At 44.7% G+C, this 20,742-nt stretch overlaps 1 protein-coding gene and 1 long non-coding RNA gene across 2 annotated transcripts in view; one reads left to right on the forward strand and one right to left on the reverse strand.

The window, feature by feature from the left end:
- Positions 1 to 588: 588 nt before the first annotated feature.
- The window catches only part of LOC125726343 (gamma-aminobutyric acid receptor subunit beta-1-like), a 46,552-nt gene continuing 26,398 nt past the window's right edge, over positions 589 to 20,742 (reverse strand). The window contains exons 6-9 of the mRNA XM_049002649.1: positions 12,082 to 12,216; positions 11,067 to 11,219; positions 8,433 to 8,683; positions 589 to 2,769 (exon numbers count right to left, since the gene is read on the reverse strand). Coding sequence (XP_048858606.1) covers positions 2,419 to 2,769; positions 8,433 to 8,683; positions 11,067 to 11,219; positions 12,082 to 12,216 — 890 coding nt within the window. The 3' untranslated portion in view covers positions 589 to 2,418. The remainder of the gene's footprint in view (positions 2,770 to 8,432; positions 8,684 to 11,066; positions 11,220 to 12,081; positions 12,217 to 20,742) is intronic.
- LOC125726344 (uncharacterized) lies at positions 18,879 to 20,479 on the forward strand. Its single transcript, XR_007388161.1, has 2 exons — positions 18,879 to 19,165; positions 19,505 to 20,479. It is a non-coding gene; the product is annotated as an uncharacterized LOC125726344 (long non-coding RNA).

Raw genomic sequence — 20,742 nt, forward strand, 5'->3', positions numbered from 1 at the left:
GTTCGGCCTGAATGAGAAGCGCCGATTGGTAAAGCCATCGGCCTCGGCGTCAGCGCGCTGCGTCGTGTGGGCCGCAGGGTCCTTCAGCGACCGCGCATGTGGCGTGACGACCGGCGCGGCTCCCTGTCGCATCCGGGCTACGGGCGCGCTGTTTTCCAGTGGTACATTCATGCATACAATCAAACACGAAGAGAAGTGTGCTTGAGGTTCAACTGTGCCGAGTCAGCGGAGTGCAACACGTCGCCCATTTAGTCTTTCGGGAGCACTGGACAAAGCCAGGCGGTACAGTTTCAGGGAGGTTTCCGAGCTTTTATGAAGTGCGTAAAAGTAAAATGGAAACACACGCGGGAAAAGAACATGCAAAATATGCTTGCTGTTGTATTTACAGATTGTCTTCAACTCAGGAATGTTCCACAACTACAGCCTGTACATTATAACACCAGAAATGATACACTATGTTTAAGTTTCTGATTCCTAAAGAAAGAAACGCATATCATTTACATTCCAGACATTTTATATATATTTTTCAGCATGAAGGCACAATATTCAGTCTTAAAGAAAACACATGTGCTGTTGATAATTGTGCAAAATGTGGAAGCATTACAATTGTGCCTTTTTTTTTTTTTAAAGAGATAAACCCTGTTTGACCCATACAGACGACTCAGCTGGTTCTTGCATTGGAGGTGCCAAGATGCCTGTTAAAACTCCGTCTCAATGGAGAGAACAGAGCCCCACCTGACAGGTACAGAAAGATCTGCCCAATGCTCCACGCAAACTTTCTACCCTGCAAACCTGCATCCCGCATCCTGCTCCCTTTGGACGGACTCCAGAACGGGAGGCTGTCGATCAGCTCAGCTCATCGTGAGTTACATTTCAGCCCCTGACGATGCGTCGCTAAAAAGTGCATAAAAACAGGGAGTGAAGACCGCAGCTGGGAATAACTGACAGCGCATCCTCGCATCGGCGTTCGCATTAAATCACCCTTCGAGAATATTCCGACCTTATATTTTGTAGGGTACGTCTGCACCCAGTACCCCTTATTGAAGACAGCGTCTGTTTCTGACAATGATCATTAGATGAGTTCTCGGAACAGAGGGAGCCATGATTGAATCAAGTGATTTTTAAAGTATTATATTAAATTATTCTAACAATACTCCGGGCAGCACTTCTGAAACGCTTCTAAAATGAGCGCCACCATTAGACTGAACTGCGATCGCATACCCAATGCTCTTTTCTCACATCTATTGTGCGTGATACTGAAAATATATACAGCCGGCACACCAGTGCTACTGGACCAGTCAGCAATCCAATTAAACCAGTAAGAGAGCAAGCAAACAAATCAAACAAATAAATAAGCATCAAAGGGGCCTTCTTCTACAGAACACAGTCATAGTATATAATTTAACAATTTAACTGTAACCATACATTTGGTCAGTGACGGATGCGTTTAATGAGGGGCATCAGCTGGGCCTTCAGTGGCGAGATGACATTTTGCTTACTCGGTTGTTTGTGCTGTCAGGGTTCAGCCAGTCCCGAGCAGCTGAATTCAACTGAGAATAACTGCTACACACTTTGTTGTAATCGCTTATGTACCTTGCGTGTTTTCGAAAAGTGTTGTGTTTGCATACCTGATCTCTTGTAAAGCGTATGGTCTTCTAAGATTATCTGAGTCTACTTAACCTCCTAAAAAGCAACCTTTAGATGAGATCATGAATCCTGTAGGTACAGAGGTCAAAGAACGTCCGTGCGGAAGCCAGTTCAGCGGTGAACTTTTTGCTGATCTCCCAAATGCCGGGATGAAGATAAACACCAGAGCAAATTCCGGGCTCGGGCTTTGGGGTGCAAAAAAAGCATGAGAAGTCTGAAAACATGCAAGCATAGTTTAAATCAACATGAACGTGTACCTGATCATGTCACACAAACATGCAAGATGTGTCCGCAGATCTTTCCGCAGGCAAAAAAAGAAACAAGATTCCTCTATATTATTCCAGCGGCTTTGCTCCATTCGGACACATACAGTGTCCTTCTTAAGCTAACAACTAAGAAGTGATGTCACTGTCGCATGCAGAAAAGAGCAAAGATTATTATGGCGTACTGCTCCAGGTTAAGCCAGCGCTAGATATTAGGCTGCAAGAAAAAAAAAAAATAAATGCAATGCTTCAGGTCATGCCTGTTTCCATTTCTTATTCTGAGAAATATTAGAAACATCTCCTTGAGGTGGAAAAAAAAGCAATATCTGCTGTCCTCGGTTCATAGTTTCACAAGCAAAAAAAAAAAAAAAAAATGCTAAACTTTACCTGGCAGTTGAGACTAAATTTAAACTCCACCGTGATCCTTTGGATTAAGAGCGGAAAAGCATTGGCTGAGAATGAAGTGGATGGATGAGCCCAGCTGAGGGAAGAGAGAGAGAGCACTGGTCTAGTGGACGTAGTAAAGCCAGTAGACCAGGTTGAAGAAGGTGAAAGCGATGGGGAAGATCATGCGGGACCACTTGTCTATCGCGTTGACGTCTGTCAGGTCGGGGATCTTGACCTTGATCTGTGAGGCTCTTCTCCGCAGGCGGCCCTTCTTGTGGAGCGTCGTGGGGTGGTCGGCGGGGGGGCGCCCGTAGAGGTCGCGGGCCATTATGGGCCGCCGGTACTGGATGCTGGCGTTGTCGAAGGAGAAGACACCCGGCCGCGGGTCACCGAGGCCTGCCAGCATCTCCGCGCCTGTCACTTCGTTGCGGATCTCCAGGCTGGTCAGGAGGATGTTGCCGTGAGCATCCACCTTTGAAAAGGGTGAGGGTGCAGGGGGTGTGGGTTTACCAGAAATTGGGTAATTAGGGAGAAGATCCAGAACATCAGTCAGTTACGAGCAGTTAAGCTCATGGAGACTCATCTGGTTACATCACCACATTATATTTAGCTACCAAAATTCCTGTGATTTCAGCAGGGGTGTGCTCCGGGGCAGGGCCAAAGGACCATTGGCCCCAGCTGATTGGCCACTGGAGTGCCCCCTCCCCTGTCAATCACTGATTCAAATCATATCATTAGTTAACGATAAGGTTGGTCCCACCATATAATTTACGGCCACTCACATGCCTCACATCTTAAAGAATCCTAGACCCGAATCTTTCCAGCAATCCTATGGGACGTGGTCATGCATTCTGTTCAGTCACATTCATCTATTTATTGAATAGGCGCTTTTATCCAAAGCAACGTGCAATCGAGAAGGCGAGGTCAGCCTATTATATAAGAACTTATATGTAGATTGTTAAAATCTTTAATATCTCAGGCATCAAGCTCTTCAATTTTTTTTATGCTAGGCTTAGTCTATGCCTCATAAACTACAGCTTTGACTCTTGGTCAAGGATAAACATAGCATTTATCTCTCATCTGATTGGACAAGGTTGCATTGGAGGTGGATGCCTAATTTTTCAGTTTGCCTGACAGTGACACCTCAACACTGACAGATTCCAGAACAAACGACAGTTCAGTACGATCCCTCGGCCCGCTGCTGAAGACGCAGCGTTCTCTACATTCACGTCCTTGAGATTTTCAGAAAAAAAGAGAGAAACCTAAAGAAATGTACCTGTCACCGTATTTCGCAGACGATATACCTGTGATACCCGAGGAGCGTCGCAGTGTGAAGAATGTGCAGAACATCCTTGTTCGGAGCAGCAGGATATGGCGAGGCTGAGCTGCTAGGTAACTTTAACGTGGGCTGTGCACTGTAACCTCTATGACACTTGCGGTCCCTGGAGGTGGTCTTATTCCTGGCGTAAGCTCTGAGATTTCGTTTACGATCTTTTACGATCAAACGCAAACACGTCTCGTACATTTCCGCGCCATCACAGTTTAGCTACAGCCTGCTATTCCGGTGCCGTGGGCCCACTTAAACGCCTTGTAATTGGGCAGCCCTGAGCCAGACCGGGCTTGCGAGCCCACACCCAGGTACAGCCACCTGGATGGATGAGGGGGGGGTACGGCTTGGCTGGCCGCCTGCCCCATCCTCTTTACATGTCCGCGTGACTGATGCCTGGGGTCTTTTAGGGGAAGCGTGACTGTATTATGTGTCAGACACCTGAGCTGGACGGGGCTCTGACCGGCTTATCGCAGCTACAATCACACTCCTTTGCCAGGAAAATAAAGCGCTAAGGGGGAAATTAGCTCAAATAAGAATCATAAACTGATGTGCAGATATTTTAGCAATTATGCTGTCCTTATTGCATCTTATAAGCGTACCTAAAAATACGCTAATAAAATGCTATAAGTATTATTATTATTAATAATAATAATAAGAAGAAGAATGTTGTTTGTTTCTTGTGATACTACACTATAAGCAGTTGGAAGATGGATGGATCATTGGATGGATGGGTGGATGGATAGAAAATGGCTAGGCACAGTATTTAGGCACAGTATTTAGGCACAGTATTTAGGCACAGTATTGAGATCTTTTTCACATCTGTTAAAATGTTCCTGGCCACACTACCAGTAATAAGAAGAACACTGATGCTCCACCTCAATCTCAGTCTAGAAAGGACGAGGGAGCGGCATACTCCCCCCACTGCCGTTGCCGTGGGAGACAGGACTGTCGCGTTGCTGAGAATGGGCAGCGGTGGGGGCGCAAATGCCACGGTGGACCTGGCGGACCTTCACCGCGACTCGTCTCTCAGCAGCCCCATATGCCGTCGATCCCCCTGCCGACATCACATGCATGTAGCCTGGAACAGCTGCTCCCGCTGGGATGGCGCCAGCCCCCTGCCAGCCCCCTGCCAGCCCCCTGCCCTACGTCAGCCCCCATGTTGGGGCACGGCGCGGACCCGCCGTCGGCCAAATGGCCAGTGGCACTTTATGCCGGGCAGATTATGAGGGATTACTGAAAAAATGACAAGTGACCAGGTCATATTTACTGTGTCCTGCCCATTATCCTCTCGGATATTAAAAACATTAAGACTTACTAATAACACAATGACGTACAATAACATACATAGTCATTACTTTATCGTTCATGGATCTGTAAATCTTGTAAATGTATGCCCTAGGATGCATGCATTGTTTGGTAATGTATTCCATCACTTTAAGATGATGCTGTACAATGCTTCATTCGATTCGGCAGGCCTGCTGTGAATCGCTTTTCTGAAGGGATGGCTTTAAATCATTACGCGCGCGTGTGTGTATGTGTGTGTGTGTGTGTGTGTATGTGTGTGTATGTGTGTGTGTGTGTGTGTGTGTGCCATCTGGAGCTGGCTTTCTGAAATGGTCGCTCAACTTTATTCTTCACAACAACGAGGAACATTTTGGGCCCTAAATTTCTATAGGGGCCCGAGCACGAGGTTAACGGCAAATGCACGCCCGCGTTTAACGAGATTCTGACCGAAAAGCGTAATTATAGAGCTGACGAAGGCAGGCCGAGTGCAAAAAACGTTGGGGATCTCGCCAATGCTTTTCCGCTTGAATCTCTTTCATCCGTCGCTGAAAGACAACCTGAGGTCCAGGGAAAACTGCTGAGCTCACATCTGGACTTCGTGCATGCGTTGCCGTATTGCGAGCGCTGCCGAATTCGGACATGCCAGCATGTGCCCGTGAGCAGCCTAGAGAGGGCAGATAGAGGGCAAGGACCACCACTCCCCACGTTGAGGGGGGGTAACAGACCTCATTAATGACCGGGAGAAATACCTACAAGGAAGACGTACACAAACTCAATTAGCAAGTTTTAAATATTAAAATACAAATGAATAAGTAATCAGTAAATTAATTAGCAAAAAAAAATAGCGTCTTACATCGCCAAGGCTAAATGCATTCACGTGTGTATTGGCGCTATGAAGCTCTGGCAGCTTCCATCGTATGACACACCCGGCTGACTTCACCTTTTGGCCAAAATAATATGGAGTTAAGTGAAATTGTTAAGTCATTGATAGGGATGCATCAACTCATCTTGATCTCCGGTCTCTTTCTTATGTAATGGCTTTGTTAAATGATTCGTCTTTGATGCGACTGATCTTACACTGTGATACAATGTCATTTATTTTAATTTTGCCATGAAGGATAGGTATTATGGAAATGGTGGCAGGTATTAGCATCAGCAAAATGAACAAAAAGTAAACATGATTTTTCTTCCCTTACAGTCTGCCTTGGGCTCTTTGAAAATAATAATAAAGGAATAACAACGGCAAAAAAAAAACTATCCTCTGTAGGTTCAGCTCTGATGTGATGCCAGCAAAAAGAGAAAAATCCACCCAAGGTTCAGTCGCCAGGGTGATGCTGCGTCTTCGGTAAGGAAAAGGACGACCTGCAGTACAGAGGCTTTGCTCCCCGCCGAGCCTCATGGGAACAAACCCTGCCTTTGATCACAAGACATTTTAGGTCTGGATGCCTGTCGTTATCTCACAGGTCATGTGATCAAACTGACTCAAGGTTTTCAGGGACTGGTATGAATGATGTTCATAGCAGACAGTAACTGCTGGTGTTTGAGCTGGCTGGCAGTAATCTAACCTGGGGGATTGCATCCTGGGGAGCGGGGCATTGTTATGGATGAGGTTGTGTGCCTACCTTTACCAGGGGTTGGGGTGGGGCTACACAAAGCCAGACTGATGCCGCAGGGAAGGCAGTATCAACTTCTCCTTCTCTATTCCCCCAGACAGAAAACTATAGGACACTATAAAATGCTCTTTCATCTTCCCTGACATACTTGTACTCTAGCTCTAGGGGGGGTTGATATTCAATGGATTTTATGATTCTGCTGCAAAAAACAAAAAATAAAACAGGCATGTCTCAAAATATGTCATCTCAGTAGAATTTCACTATGAGCATTATGATCAGCAGTCGAAGCTAATAGATGCTTTTCCACCACAGGAACTTGTCTCGGGAACCACAAAGTTCTGTTGGGTTCCCACAGCAGGAGCTTGGCCCAATTATAGCTTTTAAGAGGAAGTTCCTGAACCTTCTTTAGTCCCTACTCTGGAGTAGGTACTTTTAGCTCGACCTTTTAGCAGAACTATTGGGTGGCTTATAACAATGAACGTTGGCTGATTGGTTGACCACAAGCAACGGCGCTAACTGACCTAGTACCGGAAAAATTCATCGCAGCGTCTTGAAGCACTTATGTAAGTCGCTCTGGCTAAGGGCGTCTGCCAAATGCTGTAAATGTAAAATGTAAATGTAACCTGGAAGTTACGCAGAATTGCAAGGAAAAGAGAGTAGTGGAGTAAGAATTCAAGAGATGGAATAAATTTTATATCATAATTGCTTGCATCTATAGATTTTTCTGATGCAGAAATATTAATCTATAACCGATATACTTCTGTCTATTATCGCTGGCGATGAAACTGCGCTTATTAGCGGAATAATGCTACAGTGTTCTTATAAACCAAAAGATTGAGATGCTGGCCAGATTTAATCATGAATTATAAACATGTCACGGGTCATAAAAATAAAATAGAAAAAAATGCCATTTGTTCTGTATTTTTTGCACGATTGAAACCCCCAGTAACTAACAAAATGATTTATTCTACCTCCCTTGTTTTGGGGTGGCAGGATAGTTTTATGTGAAATTATGTGCAAAGTTTAACTTAGAACCCCCCCACAGGTTACCGGAAAAAGTTGTCGAACCGTTGCCAACTACCTCCACCCCCAGTTGACAAACTGTAACATGAACCCCCTCCCCCCCCCCCCCAACAATTTTTACTCACAGCTTGGGGTGGGGGGTATGTGGTTTACTAAGTCGATGCCCCCCCAGAAAGGGCTGTCCTGAGCATGTCATTAGTGACACTGGAAATGTGAGGCGTTAAAGAAACTCCTCTCACATTAAAAGATAAAGGAAAGCAAGATGCACAAAACTGTTACCCACCTACTATACATCCTTCATAAAATCAAGCCCAGTAAAGCAAAGGGCACCATTTGTTAAATGGCTTTCCTTTAATTACCTGCTACTTAACATGAAATGCAATTATTCTCATGCTACGCTGCACGGAATTCATTTGGTTGCGCATCCAGTCAGGATATTAACAGTTCAATACACTGTGTTATGAATCGTTAATGCTCTGATCTCGTTAGTTCTTTAGATGTGTTACTCATCGATGGGGTGCATTTCATGATAAGAGTCTTGATTTAGCCGCCTGCCTGAATGACTGAACTTTCAATGTCAACGACGAGTATGGCTGAGCATAAATCAATAAATTAAAATCATTTAATTTAATATCAGTTTAATATGCGGACTGAATTAAATTTCGGCTTTTAATAACTAGCGATGCCCATTCATCACCTGATAACACGAGCTCAGAAAGTCGGAGAACAGAGCATTGAAAGTGCACTTTGATTAAAAGATGGAAGCAAAACGGATCCCGAGAAAACTCGTCAGATTTTTAGAACGGTGTGAAAATCCTGCTTTTTGGTGTCAGGAGCTGCATTTTTACAGTGATTTGTGCATTTTCAGAATGAAAAGGTCTCCACCTGCACTTTGTTGCTCTCCAAACCGGCCTTCTCATTATTGGTCTTGGTAGCCTTGTCTGCTGCCTTCTTCTGTAGATGGGGACCCCGGCCGAAGAAGATGTAGTTGACAAAGGCGTACTCCAGCAACGCCAAGAAGACAAAGAAGAAGCAGCCCATCAGGTAGATGTCGATGGCCTTGACGTAGGGGATCTTGGGTAGGGTCTCACGCAGGTGGGTGCTGATGGTGGTCATGGTCAACACCGTGGTAATCCCTGGCGCGGGAGGGAAGAGCATACAGGACATCCATCAGCCTCGGTGGCGGTAGGGGGTTCAGCAGATTTCTGGGCATACGACACAAGCTGATACCCTTCCAAACGAGTGACAGCCCACTGTGCCAACAGCAGCCCACCTCCTGGGGGATTCTGGGATTGCTTCATTATTCATTAGGATCTTGATGCCATTGAAGGAGCATTTCATTATCCCTAGATAACCCTTGGTGGACCTTCTACAGGAATTATGCAGAGAAGTCCAGATTCTCGTGAGAGATGTATAATGTTTGCTTATTATCTCTACATGAGTGCATCTTCTCTCTGGCGGAGCACAGGCTAACCATGTAATGAAAACACTGTGCACAAAGAGGAAATTCGGAACGCCTTCTAGAAATAATCAAAGTGGGAACTTGTGTGTTCTGACATTTACATACTGAAATCGTAACTTAAAAATATACAAAGGCAAGTGAATACAAGCGAAACACTATTTCTAACAACAATAATAAAAAAACTATACATATTATGTTTATAATATTTAGTTCCTTGCACTAGATATTATCCATGTCATCTATCCATGGAGGTGAATTTCAGTGTGACTTATCCTATTACAGCTACTTAAATTCCAAAATCAAACACAAAAATTTAATATAAATTAAAATTAAGCAGCGCTTTAATCATATTGCTTTCCTGGAAGGTTATACACTGAAAATTAAATGCATCCCTACATGATGCATAGTTGATTGTGGTAAAACTGCAGATATTTGAGAAACACCAATTTCCAGGTGTAACGTCGCCTTGACGACCAAGAGCCAAAAATGTCGATACTTGATGTCGAATAAAAATTCTGTCAATAAAATAAAAGCGCTTGCAGTTCCAGGCCGTATCCTTGATATCCTCCAGCCACTGGGCGCGAAAGCTCGATGTTTGCCGGCCCTCCCCATGGCCAGCCACGCCTCAGTGCGGCCGTGCAGGACAAATACACCCCCTCTGGTGGCTCGTGATAAGGGAGAGTCTGGCTCTTGGCCACCTCTTCTGGCCCGCATTACAGATCTGCTGTTCGAGCTTCGGACAATTCAGTCCTAAAAACCCATTTTGATCAGCGCTGTGTACTTCTGTGCTGGTCCATTTCTGCTCTTTTGAGGTTGAGTACCTTTTGTGTAAAATAAAATGTTCAATGATGCTTTAAATTAACTGCACCTTCATAATGCATTCATTATGCACTCATAGAACATTCAATGTACTCTCATAATGCATTCATAAGAAGTATGAAAGTATACCTTTAGATTCAAACATACTTTAACGGCTTTTATATGCATTAGTAACAAAACTTATTTGATAATAACAAACATTATAGTTATATAATCATATAATGTTTGTTATTAAAATATTTTAAAGATTTTACAGTATGTTACAATGTTAAGGTGTCCTGTGAATGCATTATGAGGGCGCACTGAATGTTCCACAAATGCATAAAAATGGTGCAGTTAATGTAAAACATTACTAAATGTTCTAATATGTTTTGAGAAACACATCAGCTAAGACTCAACAGAATATGTACACGTCTCTTGACATGAAGCTACAAAAATATTATGCATGTATAAGGCAATCTGCCATAATTTTCATAGGTCATTTGTACAAATGATTGATTCTCTTGACTTTTCCAAAAACAGAGCAAGAAACACTATTAACCAGCAGGACGTGGTCTGCATATCACTCGCAAACATCAGGATTTGCAGGATTTATGCCTTGCCCCCCTCCCTCCTTTCAGTCTGTCCTAGACAAACGCTGCATTCCCGCCCCGCGGTTCGAACTCTCGCATCCTGTTCATGCCGTGACCAGCTCTGCTCCGCAACGGATCAGCGGCTCTCCCTGGAAAATCTGATCATCCTTGGTTAGGTGCCAAATCCTTCACAACCCAGAGAGGAAGAGGAGGGAAGGATCAGGGATCACGACTTCCTCACCCCCAGCTCGCTTTCGGTTTAGCTAGCGAGCCCAACCTGCTAGCCTGTGAGAATGGCCCATGTTTGCTCACCGCTGGGTCTCCCATCAGAACCTTGCCCCCCCTCCCACCCCCAAATAACTCCAGTCTATTCAACAGTCATGCTAACCATGTCTTCATTATCTTTTCTACATTTGAAAATTGTCGAAGATTAACAACAAAAATAATGGATGTTTCACCGATAATCCATCAATGTGTCCTGAAGATGTAGTCTGCAACTAACGATAATTTGACAAAGGTGGGAGGTGGCATTTTCTCAGGGGGGCTCAGAATCCTTAGCTACGCCCCTGCAAATACAGAATCACTTATTTGAAGTTTATTGTTTATCTATCCAGGATTAAGACAGAAAGAGGAGGTGGGCATTTAGACGGGCATTTAGACGGGCACCTAGCGCGACTCTGGCAGCCGAGGCGTCGTAGTTGATCCAAAAGGAGACCCAGGAGAGGATGGTGATGAGGATGGAGGGCATGTAGGTCTGCAGGATGAAGTAGCCGATGTTCCTCTTCAGCTTGAAGCTCAAGGAGAGCCGGGGGTAAGATCCTGGGAGGGAAACACAGACAGATGTAAATGCAGCGGGGTCTGGGGTGGGGGGGCAATGAGACGAGCGCGGTGACACTAACGATGTGGCACAGCTAGCAGGATACTCAATAATATCGGCGGCGAAAAAGGTTTAATTAAATACCAGGCTGACCGCTGTTCCGTGATGCTTGTTAGCAGGAAGAGTGATCTGTAATTGGTTAGACTTCTTTTCACTCTCAAGTGAGGATTATTATGGGATTATGAAATACGCTCACACAGTCATTATGATGATTTAAAACTTTACTCCGAGTTCTTTTTAAATTAAGCTAAACCCTTAAAATGCAATTTCCATTAAAATCGGTAAAGAAAAAAATGTGAGCAAAGAAATAACCTGGTAGCTACTTATGCTTAAGTTAAAAAAAAATGCATTATAAAGTAATGTTAAAAGAAACAGTAATATACACAGTAATATAAATTAGGAATATTATGTAAGTTCACAGAAATCATTACCTATTATCTATTATTATCGTTATTTATCATGTATTGTTGCTGTCAATGTCTAAGTGTCTTTTTACTGTCAAATCTCATTATTGTGCTACTGTAATCTATCTATCTATCTATCTATCTATCTATCTATCTATCTATCTATCTATCTATCTATCTATCTATCTATCTATCTATCTTAAGGGTGGTGCCCAAACTTCAATGTCTTTATATGTCTGTATACACGTGTATCTGTACCGTACCAAAACTTTAAAGTCTTAACAGAAACACAATATACACTGTTATGAAAAACATTTCTAATGATGTAAATCTTTAAGTGAATGAGAGGTCAGTAGAATAAGGGTTAGTGCAAACGCAGCAGCCTGAGATGTCTATGTACCTGTGGTGAAGACCACTTTTTTGGAGAGCGTTTCGTAATTGATGATGGAGAACTGGGGCAGCTCGATGTTGTCCACCCCCGTGACAGCGCTGCCACCTTTCCAGTAGAACTCGATGTCATCGGTGGTGTAGCCGTCTGAAATAGAAGGTGGTGGGGGGGGGGGTCGTGTTCTACTGGATCACCTTACAACGTGTGACACAGGGGAGAAGGAGAGAAGCAAAGGCAAGGCCGGCCCGAGAAGGCTGAGCGAGCGATGCCGCAAACAGCCGGTGCCGGTGGTGGGGGAGCGAGGCGGGGGGGGAAGGTTGCCTCTGCTTTGTTAGTGTGTGTTGATCCCTCACCTACCTACCCCCATCGCCCCATGACGGGCCCATGAACCCCACCCCCCCACAAACAACAGCTCCTGTACATACAGATTAAACTGTGTCCAAAGTAAATAAAAAAAAAAACACGTCTGTGGGAGGTTTAGGCTCCCCACTGTTGAACAGAAAAAAAGCAGCACCCACTGCTGATGGAGTGAGTCAGTATCCACCACCTTCCAAGATTATGCAAGAGAGACTAAATCTAAAGTCCGTCGTACCGACAGGAAGCCAGAGCGTTGGGAAGGGGCGGCCGCGTCCCGAGGGCTCGCCAGACGCAAAATCATCTCCGTACGGGACCCTCTCTGACTGTCGTCCCCAGAGCTCGGACCCATCCTATTGTCCCACGGTCCGTTTAGGGAATTTCTGATGTATTCCAAGCTCCTCTCCATTCCGTAATGAACGAGACGTGCAGGTGCAACGGCAAAACACCTTTACCGTTTTAAACTAACTAGAGCAACAAAATAAACCTGTTTGTCCGAGAAATAAAATCGTCATGAATCACGAGCCAAGACCAACAAGAGGCAATTTGGGGCAATGAACGATACGATTTGAGGAGCGGAAACAAACAGTATTTCGGTTGTGTTTGCGGTGGAGGTTAATCATGCTTTACAGCTCATTACATTGGGGCTCTGTGCTGATGCCCGGAAGCTCGTGGGCTCAAATCCTGTGGCCAGCAAAGTAAACATACCACTGTTGTGCCCTTGGGGGGGGGGGGGCTAGGCCATAATCCCCAACCGCTATGCTACGCTAACCGGCTCTGCTCTCTGACCCCAAACTTGCTCTCCACAGTATATGCATGCTTGCGTCTGCAGGGGCCCGTTTGTTGGTTCTGGTGCCCCCACTCATAAAGTAACTTCACCCCTCCACCGCCCAACCCCGCCCCCCGAGATGTTTAAAAAAAATAAATAAATAGTTAGCAAGTGGAGTCAGTAGCTTGTAGCTAGCAGGCTCATTAGCAGAAGATGCTACTTCAGCATCTCCCAAATAAGGAGCAAATTATCTTCCCTGCCTTTCAAATTTTTAAATTAAAACAAAAAATAATTTTTGACTTTAAAGCTTTGACTTTAATCCATCAGTGAATCGTAATATACAGTATTAGTCAATTATTATTATTCTTTTTTAGTTTTTATTTTTGGGGCACGACAGTGGCACTCTAGTTAGCATTGCTCCCTCACACCTCTGGGACACGGGTTTGAGTCTCTGCCATGGTTCCATTTCTGTGGGGTTTGCATGTTCTCCCTTGTCTTGTTGTGGGGTTTCCTCCAGGTTTTCTGGTTTGCACCACAGTTAGGTTAACTGTGTTGCAGACCTGCCCGTCTGCGTGCCCTGTGATGGGTTGCCACCCCATCCTGGGTGATTCCCTGCCTCTAGTTTCTGGGATAGGCTTTGCGATCCTGTGTAGGACAAGTGGGTGAAAAATGTGAAATTGATGGTTAATTATACATTATTTAGTGTAGTGACTGTTTGTGGCCAACAGATGGCCCCGTAAACCTCAGGGGCCCCACGCAAGTGGGTGGGTTGGGTGACAGCAAACACCGCTGCTGTATGTTTCTCATGGGGAGCAAGATGCGTATCGTGAAAACAACCCAGCACCGTCATGGGGAAGCACAAGCGACCTCGACGCTAATAATTTATCAATCTCTAGCCGCCGCGTGCCTCGTTATTCTGCAAACACAAAACGAACGGCCATGTTTCCTTATCCTTTCACTCGTTCTGCTTTTTTTGTTCAACTGCGTTTGGCAGTGCGAGATGACCCCCACCCCCCCTCAGAGCAGCGGCCGAGTGTTTGCAGACACTGGGTTCGTTTTTAACTTGCGTGGCTACGGAGGAGCGCTGAGCGGGGCCGCGGGCCAAGGGCCTGCCGCACAGACACCAGACTCGCGCGGCCGGTCCTGGCAGTGCCGTGCGTCAATAAAGCCCGAGCCAGAGCCCTGACTCACTCGGGGGACAGCAGATGTCCGCACAATAGCCCCCCCGCCACCCTGCTATTGGGCCAGAGCGGTGCCATCGATTACCCTAATTAGACAGGAAGGCGCTGATTCGGTGCCACGAATGATGTCACGCCGCAGATGCGATTCCCCAAATGTTGCACACGTGACTTCTGCGAGGTCCAGGCCTGCGAGGGAGCCGCTGTTTCACGCGCTGCCAATTCCAAGCTCCATGACACAACAGCGGGGAGATAAATCAATGCCATTCAAGGTCTTTCTCCCCACAGCAGAAGAGCCCCTTCTAGGAGCTAGGCTGCTACGTCGACGAGGTTCTCTTAGATCCTCAAACGAAAAATAAGGTTTATATACATTTTTTGTTGTGTTATATCCAGCCCTTTTGCAATATGTAAGCTTCCAACTCCAAACTGAAGAAGGAAATTTTATAAATGACACGATGGCTTGATTCAGCCCACTGGCTCTGGGTTGAAGTGGGTAACTGACTCTAACGGTTGGTCACGTGATTCTTGTTCTGCTGATCTTTCAGGCTCTCATTCACTCCTTGTACAGGGATCAGCGGGTACGACAAGAAGAACGCTGTATCTCAAACTCATCGTTTAAAAAATATATTTTTAGTGAAGCCACTGTGTTTTAAAGAGGCGTTTAATGAGGGCCTTGAAAGTTAGCGAATTAAACAGTGTAGTCAGTGAAATCCTGCCATATCATGTTATGCACATGTAATGCATTTTTTTTGAGAGGTTGCACTTTGTGCAATGCTGCCACGTCTTTAAGACCTATCCCCCATAATGCACTTCCTGAAAAGATGGTGACTGTTACCGTAAAGTGTTTTGGGATTGACTCACACTTAATATTGATCATTTTGCCCTGTGGTGGGTTGGTGGGTGGTCCCGTTAAAAGCTGTATCCCACGATCTCACTCCTCTGCCTGGATATCAGTTTTCGGCCCCAACCCACCGCGGAAGCCCTGTCAGAACTGTTTCCCTAGTCCGCTAAAGTCCAGAGGACTCGCCCCCACACCCCCTGCCAATGGACTCTCTGGAACGGGCAGCCTTTGGCTGAGCCCCGAGTCGCGTGTAAAAGCTGACGGCAGCCTTTGGCTTCCTGCCAAGCCAGCGCAAGCCTCGCGGGGTGCTGGAGCAACCAGGAAATGGTGGAAGGAACAGGAAACTGGGAAGAACCCGCAGAGCATCATCGCTGCAGTGAGCAGCTTATCCTGTTCTCTTTAGCAAACTTGTTTTGCCAATTTACTGAAAGAAAGAGCAACTTAGGGGACAGCCGGAGCATCAGGTGAGCACCTACATGCGCATAGGCTAACACAGACGGAAAATAAACCAGGAAGTCCGGTCTGTCAATTATACCTAAAGCCATAGTGACCACAGTACGAGCTTCTCAAACACAGAGCCGGTCAGAAGTTTGGACACAAAGGAGAGCGATAGTGTCGTATCACATGACCAGGCCACCTGACCTAAACCCAGCAGAGATGGGGGAGTTTGACCAGAGAGTGAAGCAAAAGCAGCCAATGAGAGCTCAGCATATATGTGGGGCCTCCTTCAGGACAGCTGGAAAAGAATCCCAGGAGGCCACCTCATGGAACCGGCATAGGGGAGAAAGCAGGGGCTGCCAGTCCCTGGAGTAAGTGGGGTTAAGGGCACAATGTCGACCTTGGGATTTGAACCGGCAACCTTCCGAGTCCCAACCCACACAATGGTAACCTCCCAACATTTTTTTTTTTTTTTATACTTTCTTGATCAGTGTATAATCCATATATGCTACTTTATAGCCTTCATGTCTTTATAATCATTCTAAAATATAGAGGATAGCACAAATAAATCTTCCTGTGTGTGGATGTGTCCAAACTTTTGACGGGTACTGTATGTGTATTGATAAATCGCATAAATTCATGATTCTGCACACATACAGTGAAGGTATCCCAGGCAGCATGGAACACAAGGCAGGGGGACACCCTGGATGGGATGCCAGTCCATTACAGGGCAGGGACACCCTAGATGGGATGCCAGTCCATCACAGGGCGCAGGGCAGGGGGACATCCTGGATGGGATGCCAGTCCATCACAGGGCGCAGGGCAGGGGGACACCCTGGATGGGACGCCAGTCATTAACAGGGCACGGGGCAGGGTTAGTTCATGCCAGTTCATGTCAGGGCACATACACTACAGGCACTTTGGAGATACCAGTTAACCTACCAGGATATCTTTGGAGTGTGAAATAAACCAGTGTACCCAGACAAGCAGATATGGGGTTCAAACCCACAGCCCTGCAGTTGTCAAGAGCAGCAGTGCCACTCACTGAGGCACTGCACCGCACTGCGAATATTCTTTTTAAATACCTCCTCATTTTCTGAACCAGTTCTATAGAATGTCCTTAATTTCGTTTGTTGATAAAATCGCTTTAAGTGCCAGTATCTGGTTAACGAACACAAGCTTCACCCCGCTTCTCCCTTCTCTGAGTGATGTCACTGTGCTATTTTCGATCAGCGCGCACTATGCTAACTTAACTCTGCTCTAGTTACTTTTAATATTCACTGGCTAACACACGTCAAACACCTACAGCCAAATAGGCTTTAGCTCAGAGGAAAATTCCATTAAGAGGTGAGGAAAAAGTGCAAGAACAACAGCTATCCATTACCCACCAGTGTCTTACTGAACTGGAAACTGTTTGGAGTGGATTAGCCTTTCCCAGAACCAGGGGTGTCATTAGACCTATTTTAGCCTCTCCCCCCCCCCCCCCCCCCCCCCCCCCAAATAAACATGTATTTATTGGCTTAAGTCATGAAGAGCTTTTTGTAAGTTTGATATCACAACCCCCAGTAAAGATTCATCCCGCCTATCCATTCATCTCTAACTAGTCCCCCGACTAGCACTATAGCTAGTAAACAGTTTAGCTAATAACCAGTTTATTCTTGCCAAGTTATATGTAGGCCATAATAATGCTGAGATGGTTCCAATCTAAAAATACGATAGTGTGCAAATCTTTGTTTAGTCTTGTAGAGAAGCGTGTGAAAATCGGTGAAAATAATAGTCAAATCAGATGAGTATCTAAGAACATTATTCACAGTGGAACAAATACTATTTTTATTAACTACTATTAATGAACTGAACTGAACTGAATCCTTCTCTTTAAGCCAAATCCCCAAGATTTTCCACCCCAAGATTTCATAATTTGCAAGTAGTGAAATTAAAGTTTTATTAATAGAACTTCGGTACAATAATGACGAGCATGATTGAGTGTAGGTTAACAATAATTATTAAAATATGTAACAGAATGTGCAGAGAAAGAAAGGAATTCAGAAGTGTTTATTTATTTATTTGTTGTGCGCGAAAACATGCTTGTGTCTGAGGTGTCAACTACAATCGAGATATTTCCCAGCATTGGCTAAAGTATAAATACCTTCAGAGGGTCTCTGGGGTCCAAGGCCTCCAGATTATGTATGTCTGCTTCTTTTTTAGAAATGCCGTAATGCTGCATACCTCGGGAAGGCCTGCCTTACTGTCAGAGGCAGATAATCCCAAGTGATTTCATCCCCTTTAATGGCTAATTCAGGATTTTTTTTTTCCAGTATAATTTTTCAATGTATTTACCTGCAATTTAATATAAAGGCGAGCAAAGAAAATAGTTGAAAATGGTGAAAAGGCACAATTTTCTCTTCATACGATGTGCAAAACATGAGCTTTTAATGCATGTCGGTAAGAAAACAGCTCGTCCTGTGCTCCGCCTCATTAGGTCATGTGATACAGGGAAACAGCTCTGTCCACTTCAGCAGTCAAGTAAATAAACCCTGGTTAAGCTCAGCCCGAGACGGCAGCCGTCCCAGTTTCCATGCAATCGCTTGCAACGATTTGCCCTGTGACAGAAAGTTACAGCAACAAGCCTTTCAGATTACATCCCACCAATTAAATCCATCGGCCACTATGGGTGACTGATCCGTCTTTTCCTGTGCGTCTTCGTTCCGCTTTCGCTGCTCCAGCTCGGCAGAAACATAAACCAAAAGATGGCCACAGCGCCTTAGTGACTCTCCTGAGCTGCTAAATTAAACTGGGAGAACAGGTTTGATTGGGAGAGATTTCCCTCCTCGCATCTGTGGACTTGCATCTCAGACGGTGACAGTGACTGCGTTGATACGCACCTTAATAAACCGATTATAATCGCTGTCTGGCCCTTAAACCGATTACTCAACTGTAACCCATTTATTTGAAATCCATTAATACACGCCTAGGTTATACGATCATAAACCGATTTCAAATGCCATGTAAACCCTTAAACGGATTACGGTCTGTGTATTGATGTGCCAAATCAAAATCCCTTTCACGCGAATTATGAGTGACCCGGAAGTGACTGAAAGTGACTTAACCTGATTACGCAGCTGGTCATGTAAACACAGTAATTGGGTTATTAAAAACACATGCAGGCACCTTAATTATTATCGTCCTAATTGGATTATTCTCAATAAACTGATTATTGAGTGCATGTAAATGCAGTCATTGAGACGAGGGTTTTCGGGGATCCGAAAAGAGCGAAAGGATTGGATTGATCTTTAAAGAGTAAAGGACACAGCGGAGAGTCCAAGATTTCCTAACATTAGCCGGAATAGTTTAATAACCACTGACATTTATCAGAGATTATCATGCAAAGCAACTTTTAGTGCTGACTGGGGCTTAGACTTATGACATTTCCATTGCCAGCATAACACTCCATTTGTGGAGCCATTCACCCAAACTGCGTCTCTCATCGTCACGGACTCTATCTCCCAACTAAAAGGGGTATCTGACGACAGACTGATTTATTTTTCTGGCAAATTTGTTGGTCTCATTACTCATTAACAAGAAAAATGTGTTAACTGTCGATAACTGCTCTTAATGCTTGCCTAATAGTTTCCTAAAGCAAATTAAAAATCTAAATATCGAAATAAGAAAACACTGTATTTGTCATGTGTGCAGAAATGTTCAAACGAACTCTTACACTTGAGTGGTCATCAATAGTCATAATATTCATTCGAAAAATGTTCTCTGCTGAATCGCGCTGCATGTGCAAAAATGTGTTGTTAAAAGTAAATGAATAATTGCTTTTCAAAGTGATTCACCCTCTTTTTCCCCCTGCAGGAAAGAGAATGTAAAATATATTCGCTAGACTTTCCCAGGGAAGATATTTCACCTGTTTTTACACCAAAGTGAAAATGGAAATGGCTGATGAGGACGTCCTCCACCTAACCCGGGCTGCAGCGAGGTGTCGTGAAGCTGCCTCAGGTGTTTGCCCTGCTCCTCCCCCAGGAAGACACCTTTACTCGAAGTGTGCCATCTCCAGGGAGCGATGGAAACAATTTGCGAGCATCTGGCCGTCCCCAGGGGGGGGGGCGATTCTGAGGAAGCCGCAGTCAGTGAAAGATTAGCGATTTTAGCCTTAGAGAGAGCTTTTTGAGCTGCTGGGGATGCAGCTGTGTAACACGCTGGCAGCGGGGGTAACCCCGTACAAACCCTCCTATAACACAACACCCATCTCATTCCCTTCACCAATTTTTTTCAATCAGGACGACGTCACAGGCTGTGTACCTTTGGTTACAATACTGGTAGGGACCAAATCAGACCTGAACCCCATGAAACACTCCAACAATATTGGTTGGGACATATCTCAGTAGTATCCAAATTTACACCCCTGTCCTTTGGTCAAAAGATTACATAATAAGTCAACAATTCCCTCGCCATATTAAATAGAATAAGCTTTCTTATTGTGTTTTTTTTATGCACCGTTTTTATTACTTGTTGCGTTGTATGATGTTATGCTATATATGAAGCATGTCTAAGAGGAATTTCTGTTACTTTGTAACGGACAACAGAATTTTCTTGAATCCGAATCTTGAATCTCTTTTTGCTCATTGCAGGGATTTGTGATAATCATGCAGAGCCAGCTAGCCCTCAAATTGGAAGCTTCAGAAATCGCAGCCCTTTGAGCCAATCGTACGTTAATTTCGAAACAGTGCATTTATCAGATGTTGCTTTTTGCGAACAGGAAAAATGTGTCTGAATTTACACGTTCTCTCCTTTTCACAAATCGTGTAAATAAAAAAATGAATTAGATCATTTTTCACTTGGATTGATTTTTGCATCTCGTGATTCACTACATGCTACGCGTTAAGTTTCAAAGTAAATTTACGAATTCTTTTTCCTTTTTTTGTCCAAACACAGATCCAGATTTTGCTTAGTGTTATAAATGATGGTAATTCTCACAAGTTTTTAATAGCCGTTCATCGCTGTAACAACTGGAAGAACTGCATACATACAGCCTCAATACATATTTACTGAATTGTTTGGTTTTAGTTCTCTTTCCAGTTTAGGAAACACGG

Source organism: Brienomyrus brachyistius, unplaced genomic scaffold (assembly GCF_023856365.1).
Source record: "Brienomyrus brachyistius isolate T26 unplaced genomic scaffold, BBRACH_0.4 scaffold70, whole genome shotgun sequence".
In the NCBI taxonomy this organism is placed as follows: domain Eukaryota; kingdom Metazoa; phylum Chordata; class Actinopteri; order Osteoglossiformes; family Mormyridae; genus Brienomyrus; species Brienomyrus brachyistius.